The 19,026-nt window shown below is 45.9% G+C and overlaps 1 protein-coding gene across 1 annotated transcript in view; it reads right to left on the reverse strand.

Annotated features, from left to right (window-relative positions):
* Positions 1-3,482: 3,482 nt before the first annotated feature.
* grin2ab (glutamate receptor, ionotropic, N-methyl D-aspartate 2A, b) overlaps positions 3,483-19,026 on the reverse strand; it is a 120,050-nt gene continuing 104,506 nt past the window's right edge. The window contains exons 13-20 of the mRNA XM_083976004.1: positions 18,805-18,930; positions 15,603-15,832; positions 14,771-14,931; positions 10,866-11,053; positions 9,788-10,026; positions 7,781-7,964; positions 5,693-6,563; positions 3,483-4,724 (exon numbers count right to left, since the gene is read on the reverse strand). Of these exons, the coding sequence (XP_083832130.1) occupies positions 3,719-4,724; positions 5,693-6,563; positions 7,781-7,964; positions 9,788-10,026; positions 10,866-11,053; positions 14,771-14,931; positions 15,603-15,832; positions 18,805-18,930 (3,005 nt within the window). The 3' untranslated portion in view covers positions 3,483-3,718. The remainder of the gene's footprint in view (positions 4,725-5,692; positions 6,564-7,780; positions 7,965-9,787; positions 10,027-10,865; positions 11,054-14,770; positions 14,932-15,602; positions 15,833-18,804; positions 18,931-19,026) is intronic.

Consider the following 19,026-nt stretch of genomic DNA (forward strand, 5'->3'; position numbering starts at 1 on the left):
TGCAATTTGAAAAAATCTAAAAAATCAAAAGAAAAGGTTGGTGTAAAAATCTCTGTGATGGTGGACATACAAAACTCCATCGACACTCCATCTCTCCTAACCACCACGACGGTACAGACGCAACATGTGTGTGTGTGTGTTTGTATGTGTGTGTGTGTGTGTGCGTGACTGTATCTGTGTTACATGAGTAAGAGCCAGGTCAGATGTTATATGTGGGACGAACGGAAGAGTACACACACACACACACACACACACACACACACACCACAAACAGCCTCTAAATACACATATCATCCTCTGTCTTATATAAATGCCTGCACGGTGTAAAAGACACACACACACACACACACACACACACACACACACACACACACACACACACTGAGGTGAAACAGCACAGACTCGTAGTGGAAGAGAACTATGTGGGAGGAGGAGGAGGGAGGAGGAGGGAGGGAAGGGGAGGGAGGGGGGGTTGTATTAACCACACAGGCTGGACTATCATTATTCATTCAGCGTGATTCACATGAGAGAACCAGCTACGTGTGGCGAGTTAACGGCTGAGCCGACCGGGACGAGCTGACAGTCAGTCAGTTCACCCCGGCAGCCAGGACTGTACAGTGAGGTCCCAACCAACCAACCAACCAACCAACGACACACCAGAAGAGAAACAAATAAATAATAAGAAATAAAATGAAATTAAATAAATTAATAAATGAAAAGAAATCACACAAGAATCTAAAACATGCCAGTCTCTTTTTTTTTTCTCAAAGAAGCAGAATAAAAAGCCACGTTGTTATTGAAATGAATTCAACACTTAATACCATTCAAATCAAACAAATGAAATCAGTTTCTAACATTTAAAACAAAGATTTTTCTCTGTACAGAAGTTAATAATATTGCAACCTGATATTGTGCATATAACTCACACACCAAACCTGTTAAGATTACCAAAAGAGGGGCAGCGTTCACCGGCATTCAAAAGGTGCGTTATTTTTCTCTCCTTTCAAACCGTCTTGCATCCTTTGCAGCCATATATATATATATATATATATATATATATAGATGTGTGTGTGTGAGAGAGAGAGAAAGAGAGAGAGGAAGAGAATAGAAAATAGGAAGAGAGAATAGAGACAGATGCTCAGCTAATGGGATATCAAGTCCTTTTCCCATCAAAATCCTTGTGCTCAAAAATCAATGCCCTTACTCAGTAGATTATGGATTTCTAGAACATTCATACACACATTGCCAGCTTGTCGAGTGTGTGTGTGCATGTGTGTGTATATTATGTATGCATGTGTGTGTTGCCTCTGTAACGAGTCACTTTGCAAACTCTTAGCGTTGCCACGTGACTGACTCTCTCTCTCTCTCTCTCTCTCTCGCGCCAACACTCAGATCCTCACCAGCACCAGCTCCTCTGGCGCTCGTCCACAGGTATTCATTATGACGAGTAAAATCTGCAAACAGTGATGATGATGCACTCAGCCTCTAAAAATTCACTACGGAAACATTAAAACGGGCCTCGAGCTCTTTTTTGTTTCGACATAGAAAGTTATTAGAAAAAGGTACGGTATCCTTACGAGAGCCGGTTTTCGTTGAATCTGATGAACTTCTTAACGACTACGGATAATTAAGTTGAGTTTTTTTGCAACGATAATGTTGAGTTAAAAAAAAAAAAAAAATACACCACGACTGAACTTTTAATCTTCTGATACTGAATTTACTCTATAGAAAAGAAGCAGGGCAGGAGCAAAAATTAAAAAAAAAAAAAGGAACAAAGGAAGAGTTAAGAGAACCGAAGAATGACGGAAGATAAAAAGGAAGAGAGAAGGATTAAGAGTTGTATTGTGTATGTTGTGTATTAACTGCGTGACGATGCTGTACCCATTACTGTATCTAATACTGTAAAACTTCTGACCTCACAATGAAAAACTGACAGAACTGTGCCCTTAATGGTGCCCTAAAGCCCAATGTCGAAGAGAGAGAAATAAGAAGAAAAGAAAAAAGAAGAAAAGAAAAGAAACATCTATCCAGCGAATGACTGAGAATATTCATATTTTTCAGTATAAAAGTGTTTTTGGTCAAACGTCTGTGTTAGGTGGCAGGATATAAAATCTACAAAGTGCACAAAGAGAAGCTATCTCATAGCCTCGACACACACACCCACCCTAAACTACTATCTTAGACTACTGCGTATGTGCGTTATGTGTTATGTGTGTGCATGTGTGCGTGTCTGTTTGTGTATGTGTATGTGCATATATATTTGTGTGCGAGTGTGTGCACATATGACCCTGTATAGGAGTTTAACTGTAACACAGGGCAGTAGGAAGCATGCAGTATGACCTGAAGGCTAGCTAAGAGAGGAAGCAAGGATGCTATACTGTTCTGTCTCTAGATCTAGAAACACTCCGACACACACTCTCATCCTGAGAGGCGTTTTTATTATTATTATTATATTATTATTATTATTTACTGGCGGCCACGTTTGGTCCACTTTTTTTTAGGAATGTTCAATTAACTGACATCATCGAAGAAACCAAACAGTCGGTTGATTTGTTTTGTTTTTTGTGTTTTTCAAACTTTCCCTCAAAAAAACAAAGACGCAGCGTTTTTTCATGTGTGTGTGTGTGTGTGTGTGTAAGTCGTGTGTGTGTTTGAGTGTTTGTACATCTGCGGGCAGGATAACACTGATAATAATAATAACACTTCTCAATCAAGTCAGACCTGCCTCCCCCATCCCATCCCATCCCATCCCATCCCATCCCATCCCATCCCATCCCATCTCACCCAGTCCTATACTCTATTACATTAGATAGTAACTTTCCATTCAAGTCGAGGATTACTCTAAGTGTCGCTGTAACTACTCGTGAAGCCATGCTGCTGCTGGCAGTGCAGTTTGGAGGCTCGGACGACGTCAACGTAGCCTACGACGACGGGTTGACTGGAGAAATCATAGTGCAACAGGAGAGAGTCCTGGAGAGGGGGGCGGGGCGGGGCGGAGGGCGGGGGGTGTGTTGACGGTGAAATATACTTGTCTGGGTGTGTGTGTGTGTGTTGTTGTGTGTGTGTAATCTCAGAAAGAGAGAGGCGGGAGTTTCTCCTCCTCCTCCTCCTCCTCTTCCTCCGTGAGCAGGTCGGCTCCTCTTCCTCCGTCACATCCCACCGTCACAGTGTCCCTCCTTATTCCGCCAAGACTTTTCTTTTTTTTTCTCTGTATCTGTCATGTCAGACATATTGTCCGTCTTTTTCTTTTTTTTTTTGCCTCGTTGCCTCGTTGCACAGCTTGAGGCAAGAACACACACACGGACACTCACACACGCTCTTCATCTTGTGTTGTGTCGTTGTGTCGCCCCAGGTGTTTCCCCCGTCGGCCCCGGCAACGGCCCTATAGAGCGCGTGTGTGATAAAGAAACAATGATTTATTTACTCAGCATCGCCGTTAACCTTTTAAGTCCAGAGCGAACCTCTCCGTCTTTCACCTGTGTGTGCATCTGTGTGTGTCTGTGTGCGTGTGTGTGTGTGTGTGTGTGTGTGTGTGTGTGTGTGTGTGTGTGTGTGTGTGTGTGTGTGTGTGTTGCATGTGCTTAGAATCAGAGCTGCCCGGTCCGACCACACACACCTCTGTCTTTGCATGCGTGTGTGTTAAGTGTGTTTCGGTGAAAGAGTATATAAGCGTGTCATCGTCATCGTCATCGTCGTCGTCGTCGTGTGTGTGTGACCCTCAGACGTCGGACTCGATGCTCGGCATGCGGCGGTAGAGCCGCGGCCGGTTGCTGCCGGCGCTGGACGCCCGCGGCGCCGTCACGTAGCTCATGGGCTGCGAGGCGGCGGGCGGGACCATGTACGCCACCATGGGCGGCTCCTGCTGCGGGTAGAACACCTGCTGGTCGATGTGGCCGCCCATGTGCTGGTGGTTGAGCTGGTTGTTGCCGTGGTTACCGAGGGTGAGCGACATCGGCATCCGCTGCTTGTAGAGCTCGTGGGCGGAGCTTCTCTGCGGCATGCGCGCGGCGGCGGCGGGGTCTCGTTGCGTCGTGCCGGGCGCCGACTGGAGGAACGGGTTGTGGGACGGCCGGTCCGGGAAGAGGCTTTTGGAGCGGCGGGGGAGGGGCATCGGGGCGTCCAGGCTGTGGTGGTGGGACGGCGACGGCGAGGGCGGGCTGCGGCTGCTGAACGGGCGGTCGGAGCGCATGGTGAGGACGTTGGCGTAGGCGCCCTCGTCCAGCGTCAGCTCCCGGTCCCGGTCTCTGTCGGGCAGGCTCAGCCCCCGCAGGTGGGCGTGGGGCTGCGGCGGCCGCTCGGCGACGCTGTCCGGGATCATGTTCTCGTACGAGTGCTGGCGGCTCAGCTGGAGGTGCTGCGCCGACGAGGAGGTGGGGAGGGGCGACGGCGAGGGAGAGGAGGGCTCGAAGTGGCTGACCAGCCCGTCGCCCTCGCCCACCAGGCCCAGCTCGCTCTGCGGGAGATAGTGCGTAAACATGTCGCCGCCGTGCGGGTGCGTGTGCGCGTGGGCGTAGTGCGAGTGGAGGTGGTCTTGCTCGCTGATGTCGTACAGGTTCCCCAGGTGGGCGCAGGCGTCGCAGCGGGCCTGCGGCGAGCGGACGGTGTAGAGGCCGGAGTATCCCGTCAGCTTGGTCAGACAGGAGCGGCAGTGACCGGGCCGGACGCTCTGTGACCCCGTCGCCGCGCTGGGAGCGTCGAATGAACCTCCGGCTTTGTCTTTCACACTAGAGGGAGAAGAGAGAAGGAGACGAGAGCTGCGTTTACATGCAGTGTTGAAAACAATCAGATTAAATGAATCCTTCAATCTGCGTATACATGGCCCCAGCTGAAGCCGATCTTAAAGCATGGTTACTAGAAAACCAGATCTGTGAACATGGTCATACTTAAATCTGTATACTTTTCTGTCTATCTGCTGTATGTTCTTGTATTTTAAATTGTTGTTTGTTGTATGCATGACGTACTTTACTATGGGCATTTGGCAATAGATTATTGCACTTCTAGCACTTTATTCCAGGCATTCCTGCAATATGAAATAGGCACTTTATTATGACCGGGCATCCTGCAATAGATTATAGTGGTAGCCTACAGTGTAGCACACTATACAGGCACTTTTCCCACATACAAATGGATGGGATGGGCAGAGCAGCCGCTGCTCTTTGAAGACAGCAGTGATACGTGCTTTCATGTCGGAGTCTCCAAACCAGAAGCGTCTTTAACAACACCGGGAAAAGTCGTTGGATTTGTCGCTAGTCGCTTTGACAAAAAAAAACTTGCTAGATTTAGCGAGAAAGTCGCCAAGTTGGCAACACTGCTTTGACTTTCCTATTTCCTGTGAACGTCAATACGTGACTCCTACGTACTAGGAATGAATAATCCACTCTATCAACCGAATCTACTCTATTCAGCCGTTTACATGTGGCATCAAGCTGATTATCAATCGGCGTAGACGACCTCTTTCAATCCAATTGGAAATTTAATCAGATCCGGGTGAATCGGATCCGCTAAGGTGTTTACATGACACATTTTGAATCTGATTGACCTGTTAATCTGATTATAAATAGGATAAAAAGATAATAACAGCTCTTCAAACAAGTGTGTGTGTGTGTGTGTGTGTGTGTGTGTGTGTGTGTGTGTGTGTGTGTGTGTGTGTGTGAGTGTGTGTGCATGTGTGTGTGTGTGTGTGTGTGTGTACCTGCTGTGTGTGTAGGTGCTGTACTTCTTGTCCTTCAGCGAGTGCAGGTCGGCCTCGGCGCTGTGGCTGTGGTGCAGCAGGCTGGCGCTCAGCTGCATGATGGGCGTGTCGCCCTGGTGTGAGTGTGAGTACGTGCTGTCGGGGGGAAACAGGTCGGGGGGGTAACTGTGGTCGGGGGGGTAACTGTGGTCGGGGGGGTAACTGTGGTCGTCGCCTCCGCCCTGGCTGTCGCGCTGGTACGGCGGCGCCGACTGGAGACTGGCCTGGTCCGAGTCAATGGAGTAGATCTTGGTTCCTCCTCCGCCCCCGCTTCCTCCTCCTCCTCCTCCTCCTCCTCCTCCTCCTCCTCCTCCTCCTCCTCCTCCCCTCTTCCTCAGCTGATTGATGGGCTTAAACCCGCCCCTCGCCGCCATGGAGTCAGAATCTTTGTGCGACTGCGGGCGGCTGGAGCACTCGGAGATGTCCGAGTGCGGCGGCTCCTCGGGCAGGTAGCGCTGGCTCTTCATGGGCGGCGGTCCGGGTCCGGAGGCCGGGGTGGGGCTCTGGCCGGGGCCGGGCGACGTGGCGCTCGGCTGCGTCTTCAGCGTCTCCACGCTCTTCTTCCACAGGGCTCGGGGCTTGGACGCGGACACGGCGGCCGCGGCGCAGGCCGGCCCCGCCATGCGCGTCTTCCCGTTGTCGTTGGTGATGGACAGCTGAGGCTTGTTGGGGCTGGTCTGGAGCGGGGGAGGGGGCTTCTGCTGCACAGGAAACGGAGCAGCATTGTTGAGGAGGTTTTTGTGTCGCCCGGACAATGACAGGAAACCCTGCGGACCGGCGGCGTTGCTATAGAGACCAGGACCCTTCGGAGGCAGACTATGGAGTGAGTTACCTAGGAGACAAGGAGAGATGCACCTCAGACAGCAGATACAATAGATGGATGTTTGGACGGATGCTGAGGCAGTTAGGTGATAAATGATCCACCGCTCTGGCGCCCTGCGTGGCGCCTAATGTCTTTCTAATCAAGACGGGAGCTTATGAATGGAAGTCAATGTGATTAAAGCCTGGAGTCCACAACAAGGTGCAGGGAGTCACCTTTACTTATGCAAACACAGCATGTGTAGGAAGGTCAGGGCGACCTCCGGGCGTGTCAGAAATCCTATCACGGGTGCTTGAGGCAGAATTTATGATTTTTGATTTACATGTGAAATCCTCAGGGCAAAGAAAAAGATCTACAAGGGCTCCTTTACCCCCATTGCCGTTTCTATAATCAACAAGACACAGTAAAGGGGATCTTGAAGTGCAGATGTTACCTGTATGTATGTATTTTTATTACTGTATGTGATCATTGTGGATCTGTTTTGTCTTATGTAAGTCTTGCTGGCAAGCGTCTGTGTTCTTTTCATGTACCGTAAGTGAGACCAAAGATTAATTTCCTGCCTTGGCGGGACAATAAAGTTTTTCTAATATCTAATATCTAATCCTTAAGATCCATATCCTCCTATTCACTCTTTAAAAAGCAGCTAAGAAAACATCTTAACCTCTCATGAATCCTCCATACACTACATTCAGTCACTTCCTGCTTTCTCCAGACATTTGAATATTTTGTACTTTATTTTCGCTCTCTCCACTTGGTATTGATTATTCTGTTTTCTCTCTCCTCATTTTTACCTATATGACATTGTAATTGTGCACTTTAAGTCCTTCTTTTTCAAAAATGTTGTGTTAGCCTTAGAAATCTGTATTGTTTGTAATTATTGAAAGGGGTGGAGCTCTGGTACAAGCCCATTTGGGCTTCGTTCCCTCCTTGCACCATTGAACTTAAATGTATGCTAAATAAAAAAATCCAATCAAATCAAAATCCATTTTAATTTATTTTATTTATTTATTATTATTATTTTGGCTATAAGTACACACAGTTATCTAAAACGGATCTGGGTACATTAACCTGTTGATATAATGATGTATAGGTCTCCGGGATGGGTGGGGTGGGTATTAAGTTATACAGAAAAATGAAAATGTGACTTTTTTTGGATGTATTGTTATTGAATCAATAAAAAGATTTAATAAAAAAAAAAAAATAAAATAAAATATCCAGTGTGACGGTACCTTTCCCTGTCACCATGTCCAGGATGCTCGGCTGCACCAGGACGGTGTTGCGTTTGGGGGAAGACAGAGCCATGGACTTGGCGGATTTGAGCAGGTGCAGCATGTTGGCTTGAGGACTGAAGCCCAGCTCAGGATTCTTCTTCTTCATATCTATATGAACGCCGTGGATACAGCTCCATATACCCTGAGAGGCGGAAGAAGAAGAAGAGCGGAGAGGAGGGGAGAGGAGAAGAAAAGAGTGGGAGGATGAAATAGACGACTTCTTTTTCAGTCTATAAAAAAGAAGTGTTCACTAGACTAATTTCCTTGCTAGGTAAATGAGAGGAGACCCCTGCATCCTCTCCTGCAGTGAGTTTACAACAAACTTTAACCTCATTTTGTTTTGTAATATGGCTCCGAGAGATAATCTCTTCTTTCTTAGATGAACTGCTTCGAGAGGCGCCTGGAAAATTAAATTTAGGTGATGATGTCACTGGAGGGAGCCTGTGAGTGCAAGGAGATGTTCTTCCTAGAGCCACTTAACCTCCAGCATCGCTGCTCTAACGGCATGCACACACACACACACACACACACTGAGAAACACACACACACACACACACACACACACACACACACACACACACACACACACACACACACACACACACACACACACACACACACACACACACACACACACACACAGGAGCACATCGCACTCTTTTTGTAAAACACTTAATGTGTGAAATGCTGCTCGTCTGGAATAAAAGCCCTGCCTAACAGAGACATGACATATGAATAATGAAAAAAAGGTCTGTCTGGGTGTGCCCATTTCTGTTTTCTCTGTGTGTGTCGGTTTGTTTGTGCGTCTCTCTGCCTCTGTGTGCGACTGTGTGGTCAAGCCTGTCCCTCACCTCACTGCACCTGAGTGTGTGAAACCATTTTTTACCTTGTGTCAGAGCCGACCTGCATGTGTGTGTGTGTAGGTTAGAGAGGGGGGAGAAGACTTGTGTGTATTGTGCGTCCACGTCGTTTATCATCCTCTAAGTCGTTTGACTCCTCTATCCTGCCGTCCATATGCGCAGCAGTAAATACATCTCAGCCGCTCTATAATCACCCTGCCCCCCCCCTCCCCTCCTTTTCCTCTTTTATCACACACATACATACACTGATTCCTTTCTTTTGTGCATGTCCAATAAACGCACACATGCACAGATGTCCGCAGAGTCGTCCTGCGTTCGCACAACTGAGCGTTCGTTCGTTCGTTCTTTCCTGTTTGCATTTTCATCGCATCTGCAGAACCATGAAGATTAGGCAAATTGGACAGATAAAGGATTAAAAAATCGACTGCTTTTGTTTCAGATGCAGTTTTTGCACACAACAAGACGAGCGACGGAGTAACTGATTTTGTAATTTACTGTGTGAAGTTCGAATTGATGTTGTTAAACACCACAAAGACTCCGCCGCCGCCGCCGCGTGTCTTCAAAGTCACAATAATGTGCCGAGGTTTTTCTTCCCCGTCATTTCTCCTCCGCTGTACGTAACCGTATTAAACCAATCTGCAAAATACAGTACGTTTGTTTCTCTCGCTGTGTTTAACCCACTCTTTCTCCCCATCTCACTCCTTTTTTTTTTGACAAATCTGCTTTAATGTTTAAACGTCAATAACTTAACAAGAAATTCCCATCTCAAGTCCTGATATTGATATTGCAACAACCAGTGATTTCTTACAGTCTGAATCAATGCTGCACATTAGTTGTTGCGCTCTTGAGGACGGTGTTTGATCAGCGAGCGGAGCTCTACACTGCAAACTCAGACAGCAACATCTGAAAAAGTACTGTACTTCAGAAGCAGAGGAGAGAGGGAGGGGGGAAAGAAAAACAGCCTCCGAGGAGCTGAAACTGGACCTACTTCCTGCTGCTGTCAAAACGCAGGCAGGTGCAGTTCCTGGGAAAGGTTCCTGCGGTGGAGGAGGAGGAGGAGAGGAGAGGAGAGGAGTCGTTGGAAGATGTTTTCCCTTTTGCTCACCCTGCTGATAGTGAAGAGCAGCCCCGGCTGTCCAGAGCAGACGCCAGTGAAGCAGTATCTCAGCCTCCAGTAGAACAGGTGCTCGGAGATAAAGGTGAGGATGGAGAGCCCCATGGCCGTGGCGAGCATGTAGAAGACCCCCGCCATGTTGTCCACGTCCAGCTGGCTGGACATCACCTCGTTCTTCTCGTTGTGGCAGATCCCAGTCAGCCACTGGGCCTCCAGCTCCTCCATCTCACCTGTTGGCCATTCAGAGGAAAGAGTGAGTGAAGGTTTTTACGACGGCAGCAGCAGGAAGGTGGAAGTGAGGAACAAGATAGAAGAGTGGAGGGATGTAGGGATGGGGAGTGGAGGGAATAAGGGACGTGTTGTGTGGGGAGAAAAAAGGGGGGGAATCATTACAAGGGAAGATGGAGAGGAGAAGGGAGGAGGGGGGAGAGAGGTGAAGTGGTAAATAGATCGTAATGGAAAGGAGACAGGACTTGGAGTGAAAAAGGGTTGTAGGAGGAGGGGGAAGAATTGATAGTGATGGAGTGATAAGGAAAGATGGGAGGAATTATTATCAGATTGAGCATGTTTGTGTGTGTCTGAGTGTGAGTCTGAGTGTGTGTGTGTGTGTGTGTGTGTGTGCTCGAGCACGCAGGTGTTTGCCCTGGATAAAAAAGGAGGCCGGGTGTGAAGCGAAGTGCTTTAGTGGCTTCAGCAGTTTGATTTCTGTCTGGCTCGCTCCCTTTCTTCCATTCGCACCCTCTCACAGCTTATTATACAGAACAATCCAGAGGAGTAAACATAGCAGGACACGGTGGGCACACACACACACACACACACACACACACACACACACGCGCACACACAAACCCACACAGAGTAATGATGATGAAATGGTGTGTTAAGACTAACCCCTGATAGCTTTCTGACAGAGGGAGGGAGAGTGTTGGGGGAGGGAAGCTGAGCAATGGCACAGCTGTAATAACACTCAGGGCCTGCAACAACCTAGAAACTCAAACTTCAGAGCAGCAGAGAGAAAGCGAGACAGGGAAAGCGAGACAGAGAGAGCGAGAGCGAGCGAGCGCCTCACCGTCCCCGATGATGCCCAGTATGGCCAGATCCACCAGCCGTTTCCAGTAGGATCCCTTCTGCAGGGCGATGCCGTAGCCGGTGGTGGCGAAGATGTAGCCGCTGCCGATGGTCACCAGCTTGCAGCCGTCGTCTCTGCCGGCCATGTAGTTCAGCACCGCGGCGTCGTAGATGAAAGCGTCCAGCTTTCTGTAAGAGAAGCCACATATTCTGGATTTACTACGGCGGTTCTCAGGTCTTCATAGCATCACAAAGGGACAAAGGAGAGAAAGTTCACATCTGTAGACTGTAGACTGTAAAGCTTTACAAGAGGGAAAAGTCACAAGCAGACACTGATGCACTATCAAGGAATCATTATTTATTAAAGGGATAGTTCACCCAAAATTCAAATTTCACTAATTATCTATTCACCCTCATGTCGACTAAGGGCTGGGAGAAGTTTCAGAGTCCTCCGCGCCTTCTCGGAGTTACGGGGGGGGGGGGTCCGCGCAGCAGTATTTGTCCATATAATGGTTGTGAATGGGTGGGGCTCACTTTTCTTCGTCCAGAAAGACACACCAAAAAACATCCAAATACCTCCATAGTGCTTGTCTGTAATGTCCCTCTTGTATTGAATGAGAAATTGTTTCGAAAAAAATTAAATAAGTATATGTTTTAAGCTTGTTTGTAGCGGAAGCTCCCAGCACTGCTCTTCCTGGTCCGTCCAAATCTCACGCGATTTGCATTGACACTCAGTTCACGGCTCCGCAAATCACGCGAGATTCCGGCAGAGCAACACTGGGAGCTTCCGCTACAAACAAGCTTAAAATATAGACTTATTTCATTTTTTTCGGAACAATTTCTCATGTCGGGGCTTCAATACAAGAGGGACATTACAGACGAGCAGTATGGAGGTATTTGGATGTTTTTTGGTGTGTCTTTTTGGACGAAGAAAAGTGAGCCCCGTTCTCAACCGTCATATGGACATGCAGTGCTGCACGGAGCCCCGCTGTAACTCAGAGAAGGCACGGAGGACTCTGAAACTTCTCCCAGCCCTTAGTCGACATGAGGGTGAGTAGATAATGAGAATAATGAAATTTGAATTTTGGGTGAATTATCCCTTTAATGTAAAATAAAGAATAATTACTGTAATATGGGTTCACCTGTAACAGATGTTTTAACCACTTTCCTACATGTCGTATTTGGTAACACTTTATCATAAGTACAAACTATTAAGAATTAGTTAAGCATTAAATACTGAATTCATCATTTATAACAGATGAATACTCATTAGTATGTAGTTTATAAACACTTAAAAATGTTTTACTCATCATTGATAAGCACTAACTGTATTTATAAACTACATACTAATGAGTATTCATGTGTTATAAATGAAGAATTCAGTATTTATTAATGCTTAACTAATGCTTAATAGTGTGGACTTATTATTAAGTGTTACCACGCATTTTCAGACCCTTTAGTAAATTTCTCAGATAATAACGTTTTGGAGCTGGATGTAAAAAATCTGACATATTTACAGTGTTGAGCTCAGAGATCCAGGTCCTAATCTGGATCTGACAGACGTGTGTTGGTGTTGTGTTAGTGGAGGAGTTATTAGTATTACTAGTTTAGGAAATGCATGTATAGACTTCCTTGAGCGAGTTAGATGAGACAATTAAATATGAAGCGACGATGCCGACTGCGGGAGCTAATGGCACCTGGCTGAGAAACAGTCAGCAGCACATAAACACCTATGGAACCACAACTTGTCATTTCCGACACCTCAGTTTTCGTACAGATTAAACAAACAATATACTATGAAGTGTTAATTAGTGAGTTTCGCAGGTGCTCGTAGGCAGATCTTGTTATCTTCGGACAGCATCAGACTCGCAGCACCCCCCCCCCCCCCCCCCCCCCGTCTCTGTTCCCAATCTCCATGCTAAGCTAAGTGGCTCCTGGCTGCAGCTTCATATTTACCAAACACACAAAACAGTGGTATCAATCTCCTCATCTAAACTTTCAGCAAGGACGGAAAGAAGCTTATTTTTCCCGAAAATGAAAGTTGTGGGGGTCATAACAGAAAAAAAAAAACACTTCTTGGGATTTTTTCTTTCTTGTTATGTCTTGAAACTCTTAGAAATAAAAGAAAAAAAGAAAAAACCTCACCTCCTTACTGTTCATATACTGTGACACTGAGTTATTTTAAGGGGTCACAGGCCAAAAAGGCTACGACTTCTAGATAGAAATACAGTAAAAGCACCAGAATTGGATGTTCATATATCAATATATTATAATAATAATGACAATTTAAGTGTATATTCTTCAATAATGACATATTCTTCTGTGATTCTAAGCATTAGTTTTTTTCATACATGACTATGATACATTGTCATAAACAGCTAAATATTGTGTTTTTTGAAATGTAATTTTGTTTACACGAGGGGGAAAGAGGGACATGTGTGAATTTTGAACCATCAGATCTCAGCACTGACACTTCAGCGCTGATGATGATGGTGTACATGCGGTGCAGCGACTGTAACAATGTTCCTCCGATCCACAAACAAACCACTTGGATTACCCAGAAACGCTCGGGTTTCTTGGAACTGGATTTTCTCATGCAAATCAGATTTGGACTCGGGCGATGACTGCGAGTGCTCAGCAGTGAGTGCGCTGCTGGAAGAGTAAATATTCACGCACAGTCAGGAAGACGTCTTTGTTCGAGCAGAGCCGCACTCTTTCTTTCTTTCTTTCTTTCTTTCTTTCTTTCTTTCTTTCTTTCTTTCTTTCTTTCTTTCTTTCTTTCTTTCACTCGCAGGTTTTGTCATTAGTCTGATGTGACAGGGTGAATTCAAACCAATCCCCCCGCGTGGGCCTGAAACATCTGAGCTCAGCAAAAACCCAAGTTTGATGTATGACTCTTAACCAAACACAATGTAACCAGGACCTGATGGAATCGGCCTATGAAACAGCAGGACCCTGTTTTTAACTTCATAATAAGCAAAAAAAAGAAAGAAAGAAAGAAAGGGAAAAAAAGGGGGGGTTTATATAACTCTGTGAATACGCCCTGGTGCTAATCGACCTGCCCCAGGCCCTGTAGATATGCATGCAGAAATATAAAACACTTTGGCTTAAACTATGCACCACAGGGCATAATGTTAAATGAATACGTTGAATATCTGTAGTTGAAGATACTTTGTATTTTCCTCCTGCACAGAGAATTCAAGGCCAATATTCTTTCATTTAACGTGTATGGATCCGTTAAGAGTAAATACAGCGGTTTATTACGTGTTTATTATACTGTGTGTTGGTGACTGCTGTATTTACATTTTATTTGGTCCAAAAGAACCACTTGTGCGTTAAAAATGAAATTAAACTACTGATGATTCCGCTGAACGTGTTCATTATACCGTTTGGTGTGGTATAAACAAAGCCTCATATAAGAGATATGAAAAACAAAACCCTTTCTATTTGATATGCAGTATCAATACAGTAATTGCAGAGAGGGAAAAGCAAAAAAAAAAAAAATATGAAAAATGTTTGGGGAAAATACTGGAAAGATCAAAGCACACAAAACTAATGAACAAAAAAAAAAAAGCACTGCAGCCATCCCTCCATTAGTGTGTGAGTTTAGGACAGAGAATAAAGGTGGCAAACTCCAGAACAAATTACACCCTCTCTGTTTTGGCAGCTCCCTCTTTCCAGCAGCAACACGACTCTATAATGAGCACTTGCAGACAACCTCTGCATTTTACCACTGGTGACAGAAACACTCAGCAGTTACTGCGTTTCAGCAATGAGACCCACGGGGTCCCCCTAGTTTCTGTGATGCAGTGTCTTTTTCACATGTTCTTTAAGCACAACAGAATTACCCTCTCAGGTATAATCAGCCTCAACTTGATGTGAGTGGGGTTGACAAGTTTACAGTACCCGGTCTTGAGGCTGACCAGCGCATCCTGGACGCCGGTCTGGTGGTATTTGGTCATGTATTGATGCATATCTGGGTAGTTCTTCCTGATGTTGCGCTCGGTGCTGCCGTTGGGAACCGTCCCGAAGCGGAAGGGAGGAGAGTAGGAGTACGGACTCTGGAACTGCAGGAGAAAGAAAGGAGAGGGAGATAGTTTGAAGAGCGATAAGAGGAGGATACACAAAGAGTCTCAAACGAAGAAGAGAGGGAAGAAAGGGAGTCAAAGAGGGAGCGATGGTGTGAAAGTGAAGACATGGGGTGAGGAGTGAGGAGGACGAATGGACAGTGACAAGAAGAGACAGAGGAGAGGAGGAGGAGGAGGGAGAGACAGTAGAGTGGACTCATCAGTCATCATCATTGTGTGTCCACTCTAGCGTAAGACTGGCTGAGGTTCTGCTGACACTGCCAGCCGCTGCAAACTACACACACACACACACACATCCAAACACAGGGCACACACACACACACACACACTTTCTTTGATCTATGCAGCCTGTGTTTGTGTATATACTATATGTGTGTGTGTGTATGTGTGTGTGTGTGTGTGTGTGTGTGCCTGTGGGTCTGCTGTGCTGGCAGTGTTAGTGTGGTGACAGCTACGGCCAGAGGGTTTGGGCTGTTGAAGCCCAAGGGCGCTCCCTGGAGAGTCCTGTCTGGCCGCAGGGCTGGCATCCATTACAAGAGCAACCCTGACTGTGAATGCATTTAGTTTTCTCGTGTGTGCGTGCGTGCGTGTGTGTGTGCATGCGTGTGTATGTGTGTGTTTCCGTGTGTCCAACATGTGTGTAATCTCACCTTCTTGTCAGACAGTCCAGTGACTTGGTCCACGAACTCTTCCTGGATCATGAAGGCGGCCAGGTTGGCAGTGTAGGAGGCCAGGAAGATGACGGCGAAGAAGGCCCACACCGACACGATGAATTTACTGGTGGTGCCCTTCGGGTTCTGCACCGGCACAGAGTTGTTGAACACCAGGCCCCACAGCAGCCATATGGCCTTACCGATGGTGAACGATGGGCCGTGTGGGTCTGACAGAGATAAAGAGACAGAGGGAGGTGGTGGTGGAGCAGAGGGAGAGATAAGAAATAGACAAAGGTGAGAAAAACAACCAAGAAACAAGGTGGATGAGACCTGGAAGTCACAGTTTGTGTTTGTTTGACGATGACGAGCGTCACTGCAGTGATGAAAGTTTATGCTAAGTTCTGTAAGTCATCGACACACACACACACACACACCATCTTAACTCCATAAAACCATCCCAAAAAAGCTGCTGTAAGTGCATCATGTTTCCTTAATCCGATGTATTTGGTATTAAAGTTGTGCTATATAATGTGGTTGTATATAATGAACAGATGGAGGAGAGAGTTGATTTAATTATCTTGTGTTTATGCCTACAGCTCACACAGTTTGGAGAGGTTATGACAGAGAAGAGGCCTGTGCTTGGGCTTGGAGGAGCATGATCAATAAGTGGAGAACAACAACAACAAAAAAACTTGTTTTGGTCGAGTAGACTGACCTTTATTTTTAGACAAGTCAAAGATACAAACAGACAAGCGTTGTAGTAAATCAGAGGCGAGCTCTGTTTTTGTGTCTGCACAGATGTTCTCTTCTTTCACTTAGTCTCTGTGTTACCAAACTGCTTGTGTCTTTTCTTCACAGATTTTATTCACAGTGTCTTCCTCCTGTTTGTTTTTATTCATTTTTTATGAATTCAAATCTTCTCCACAGATGTACAACCGTGTTCTCTTCTCATGCAGATTTATTTTTGCAGCTTTACAAAGGTTAATTTACTACTACTACTACTACAATCTCTGCAATGATTTGTGAACATCACTTTACAAGCTCAAAATGGTTTCTGACCCTAATCTGAGCCTGCAGAGATGCTGATTGATTTGCAGCTATTTGCACAAACGAATGTTTTCGGAAAAACTGCGAGAGGGAAGAGGTTCAAACTGTTCACAAAAAATTTTGCTCAAATTTAAAAAAACAAAACAAAAACAACAGGCCGGTTTGTTTCAAAGTGGGGCCGTAATTGGTGAGATGTACCGATCCAACACAATTTGATTTTCCAGCCCGGGGAAGCGATGCAAGTTGAAACGACTCCAAACTCGATTCAATAATCTTTTTTTTTTTTTTTTTTTTCAGCTGAAAATGTCTATACACTGCAGGAATATCTTGACATGTTGGGAAATATACTAATTAGATTTTTTTTTCTGAGAATCAATTGAAAAGATCGACATCACTCTCATGTCTGTATTCGACATATGAAGCAACAGATGATCATCCTTAGAGACTGAAAATAGGGGGAAACAGATTGAATAATTTGGTACATTAACCAAGAACACCACAATATGTTTAACACTTTAGCTTTTAAATGAAACAAACACAATTATTAGAGAGGATTAAAGGTGAACAAGACTTTCATCAGAGCCAAGACACTTCCAGTCTTTACCCTAAATAACTAACAGGCTTCTGGCTTTGGCTTCACCCTCCTGTTGTCCACCTGGGTCAAGGAAGGAAGGAAGGAAGGAAGGAAGGAAGGCAGGAAGGACAAAGGAAAAGTAGGAAGAAACGAAGGAAGGAGGGAGGGAAGCAGGAAGGACAAAGGGAAAGAAAGAAGGAAGGAAGGAAGGAAGGAAGGACAAAGGGAAAGGTGGGAGGAAAGAAGGAAGGGAAAAAGGAAGGAAAGATAGATGGAGGGAGGGAACAGATTGGGTCAAAAAGGAAGGGAAAAAAGGAAGGAAGGAAGGAAAGAAGGAAAGAAGGAAGGAAGGAAGGAAGGAAGGAGGGAAAGAAAGAAGGAAGAAAGGAAGGAAGGAAGGAAGAAGGGAAAAAGGGAAAGAAAGAAGGAGGAAGGGAAAGGGAAGGAAAGAAAGATGGAGGGTCAATTGGATCAAAAGAGGAAGGAAGAAGAAGTAAGGATGACGGGAAGGAAGGAAGAAAGGACAAAGGGAAAGAAGGGAGGAAAGAAAGAAGGGAAAAAGGAAGGAAAGATAGATGGAGGGAGGGAACAGATTGGGTCAAAAAGGAAGGAAGGAAGGAAGGAAGGAAGAAAGGAAGGAAGGGAAAGAGGGAAAAAGGAAGGACAGAAAGATGGAGGGAGGGAACAGATTTGTTCAAGGAAGGACGAAGGGAAAGAAGGGAGGAAAGAAAGAAGGGAAAAGGGTAGGAATGAAAGATGGAGGGTCAATTGGATCAAAAGAGGAAGGAAGAAGAAGTAAGGACAAAGGGAAGGAAGGAAGGAAGGAAGGAAGGAAGGAAGGAAGGAAGGAAGGGAAAAATGATTGTGTAAAGAAGGAAGGGAGAAAGGAAAGAAGGAAAGAAGGAAGGATGGAGGAAGGGAACAGGAGGGTTAATAAAAACCTAGAGACGTGAACTCGCCACTAGAAGATGAATGACTTTGTCAAAATGTGAAACTATTTCTTCAAACATCAGCTGCTTTCCTGAAAAGTGAGTCTACTTACTTTCTTGTAAAGGAAATATTAGTTAGAAAATGACATGGTTGGCATTTGTTGTTCAATCAGTGTGTAAGATGGAAAAAAAAAAAGTAAGTAAAGCAAAATGCATTGTACGGGTTCACTGAAGCGTGCTCGGCAGATGCTGACAAGGAAGAAAAAAAACTACAGCAAAAAAAAAACTATTATGATTCACTTTCCACACCTGGATTTGGCCTTAAGTTCATTTAAATGCTAAATTAACGCTGCGTTCATCTCCAATTCAGAGCCACGAGGGCAGCTCCAGGACCCGGTTTCTGACGATGCCTCAGATTACCGTGTTGGCGGCGAGCACCTCGGGGACAGAGCGCTCTGTTGTAACATTAACCTAACCGTCTAAAGTCAGAGCGATAATAGGTCACTTCTTTTGCTTCAGGGGGGAAAAGCAGCAGCTCGGGTTCCTGCTTGCTTCTTGCTCTGGGGGAGAAAAGATTTGGTGTGATATACCCGATCGTGTGCGGTGTGTGTGTGTGTGTGTGTGTGTGTGTAAGCGTAAGCCTACCTACCTTTGCCTTGGGCCAAGTTGCGGTTGAAGCCCAGCGGACTGACAAACTCAAAGAGGAAGACGGCGATGGCTGTGACGATGAGCAGCATCACAAACATCATCACCCAGACGGATGCACTGAAGGGCTCTGGGAGGGACGACAGAGAGGGGGAGGGAAGGAGGGAGGGAGGGAGGGAGGGAGGGAGGGAGGGAGGGAGAGGGAGAGTTAAAGTCGAGTACATGA

This window comes from Trachurus trachurus, assembly GCF_905171665.1.
Source record: "Trachurus trachurus genome assembly, chromosome: 1".
Classification (NCBI taxonomy): domain Eukaryota; kingdom Metazoa; phylum Chordata; class Actinopteri; order Carangiformes; family Carangidae; genus Trachurus; species Trachurus trachurus.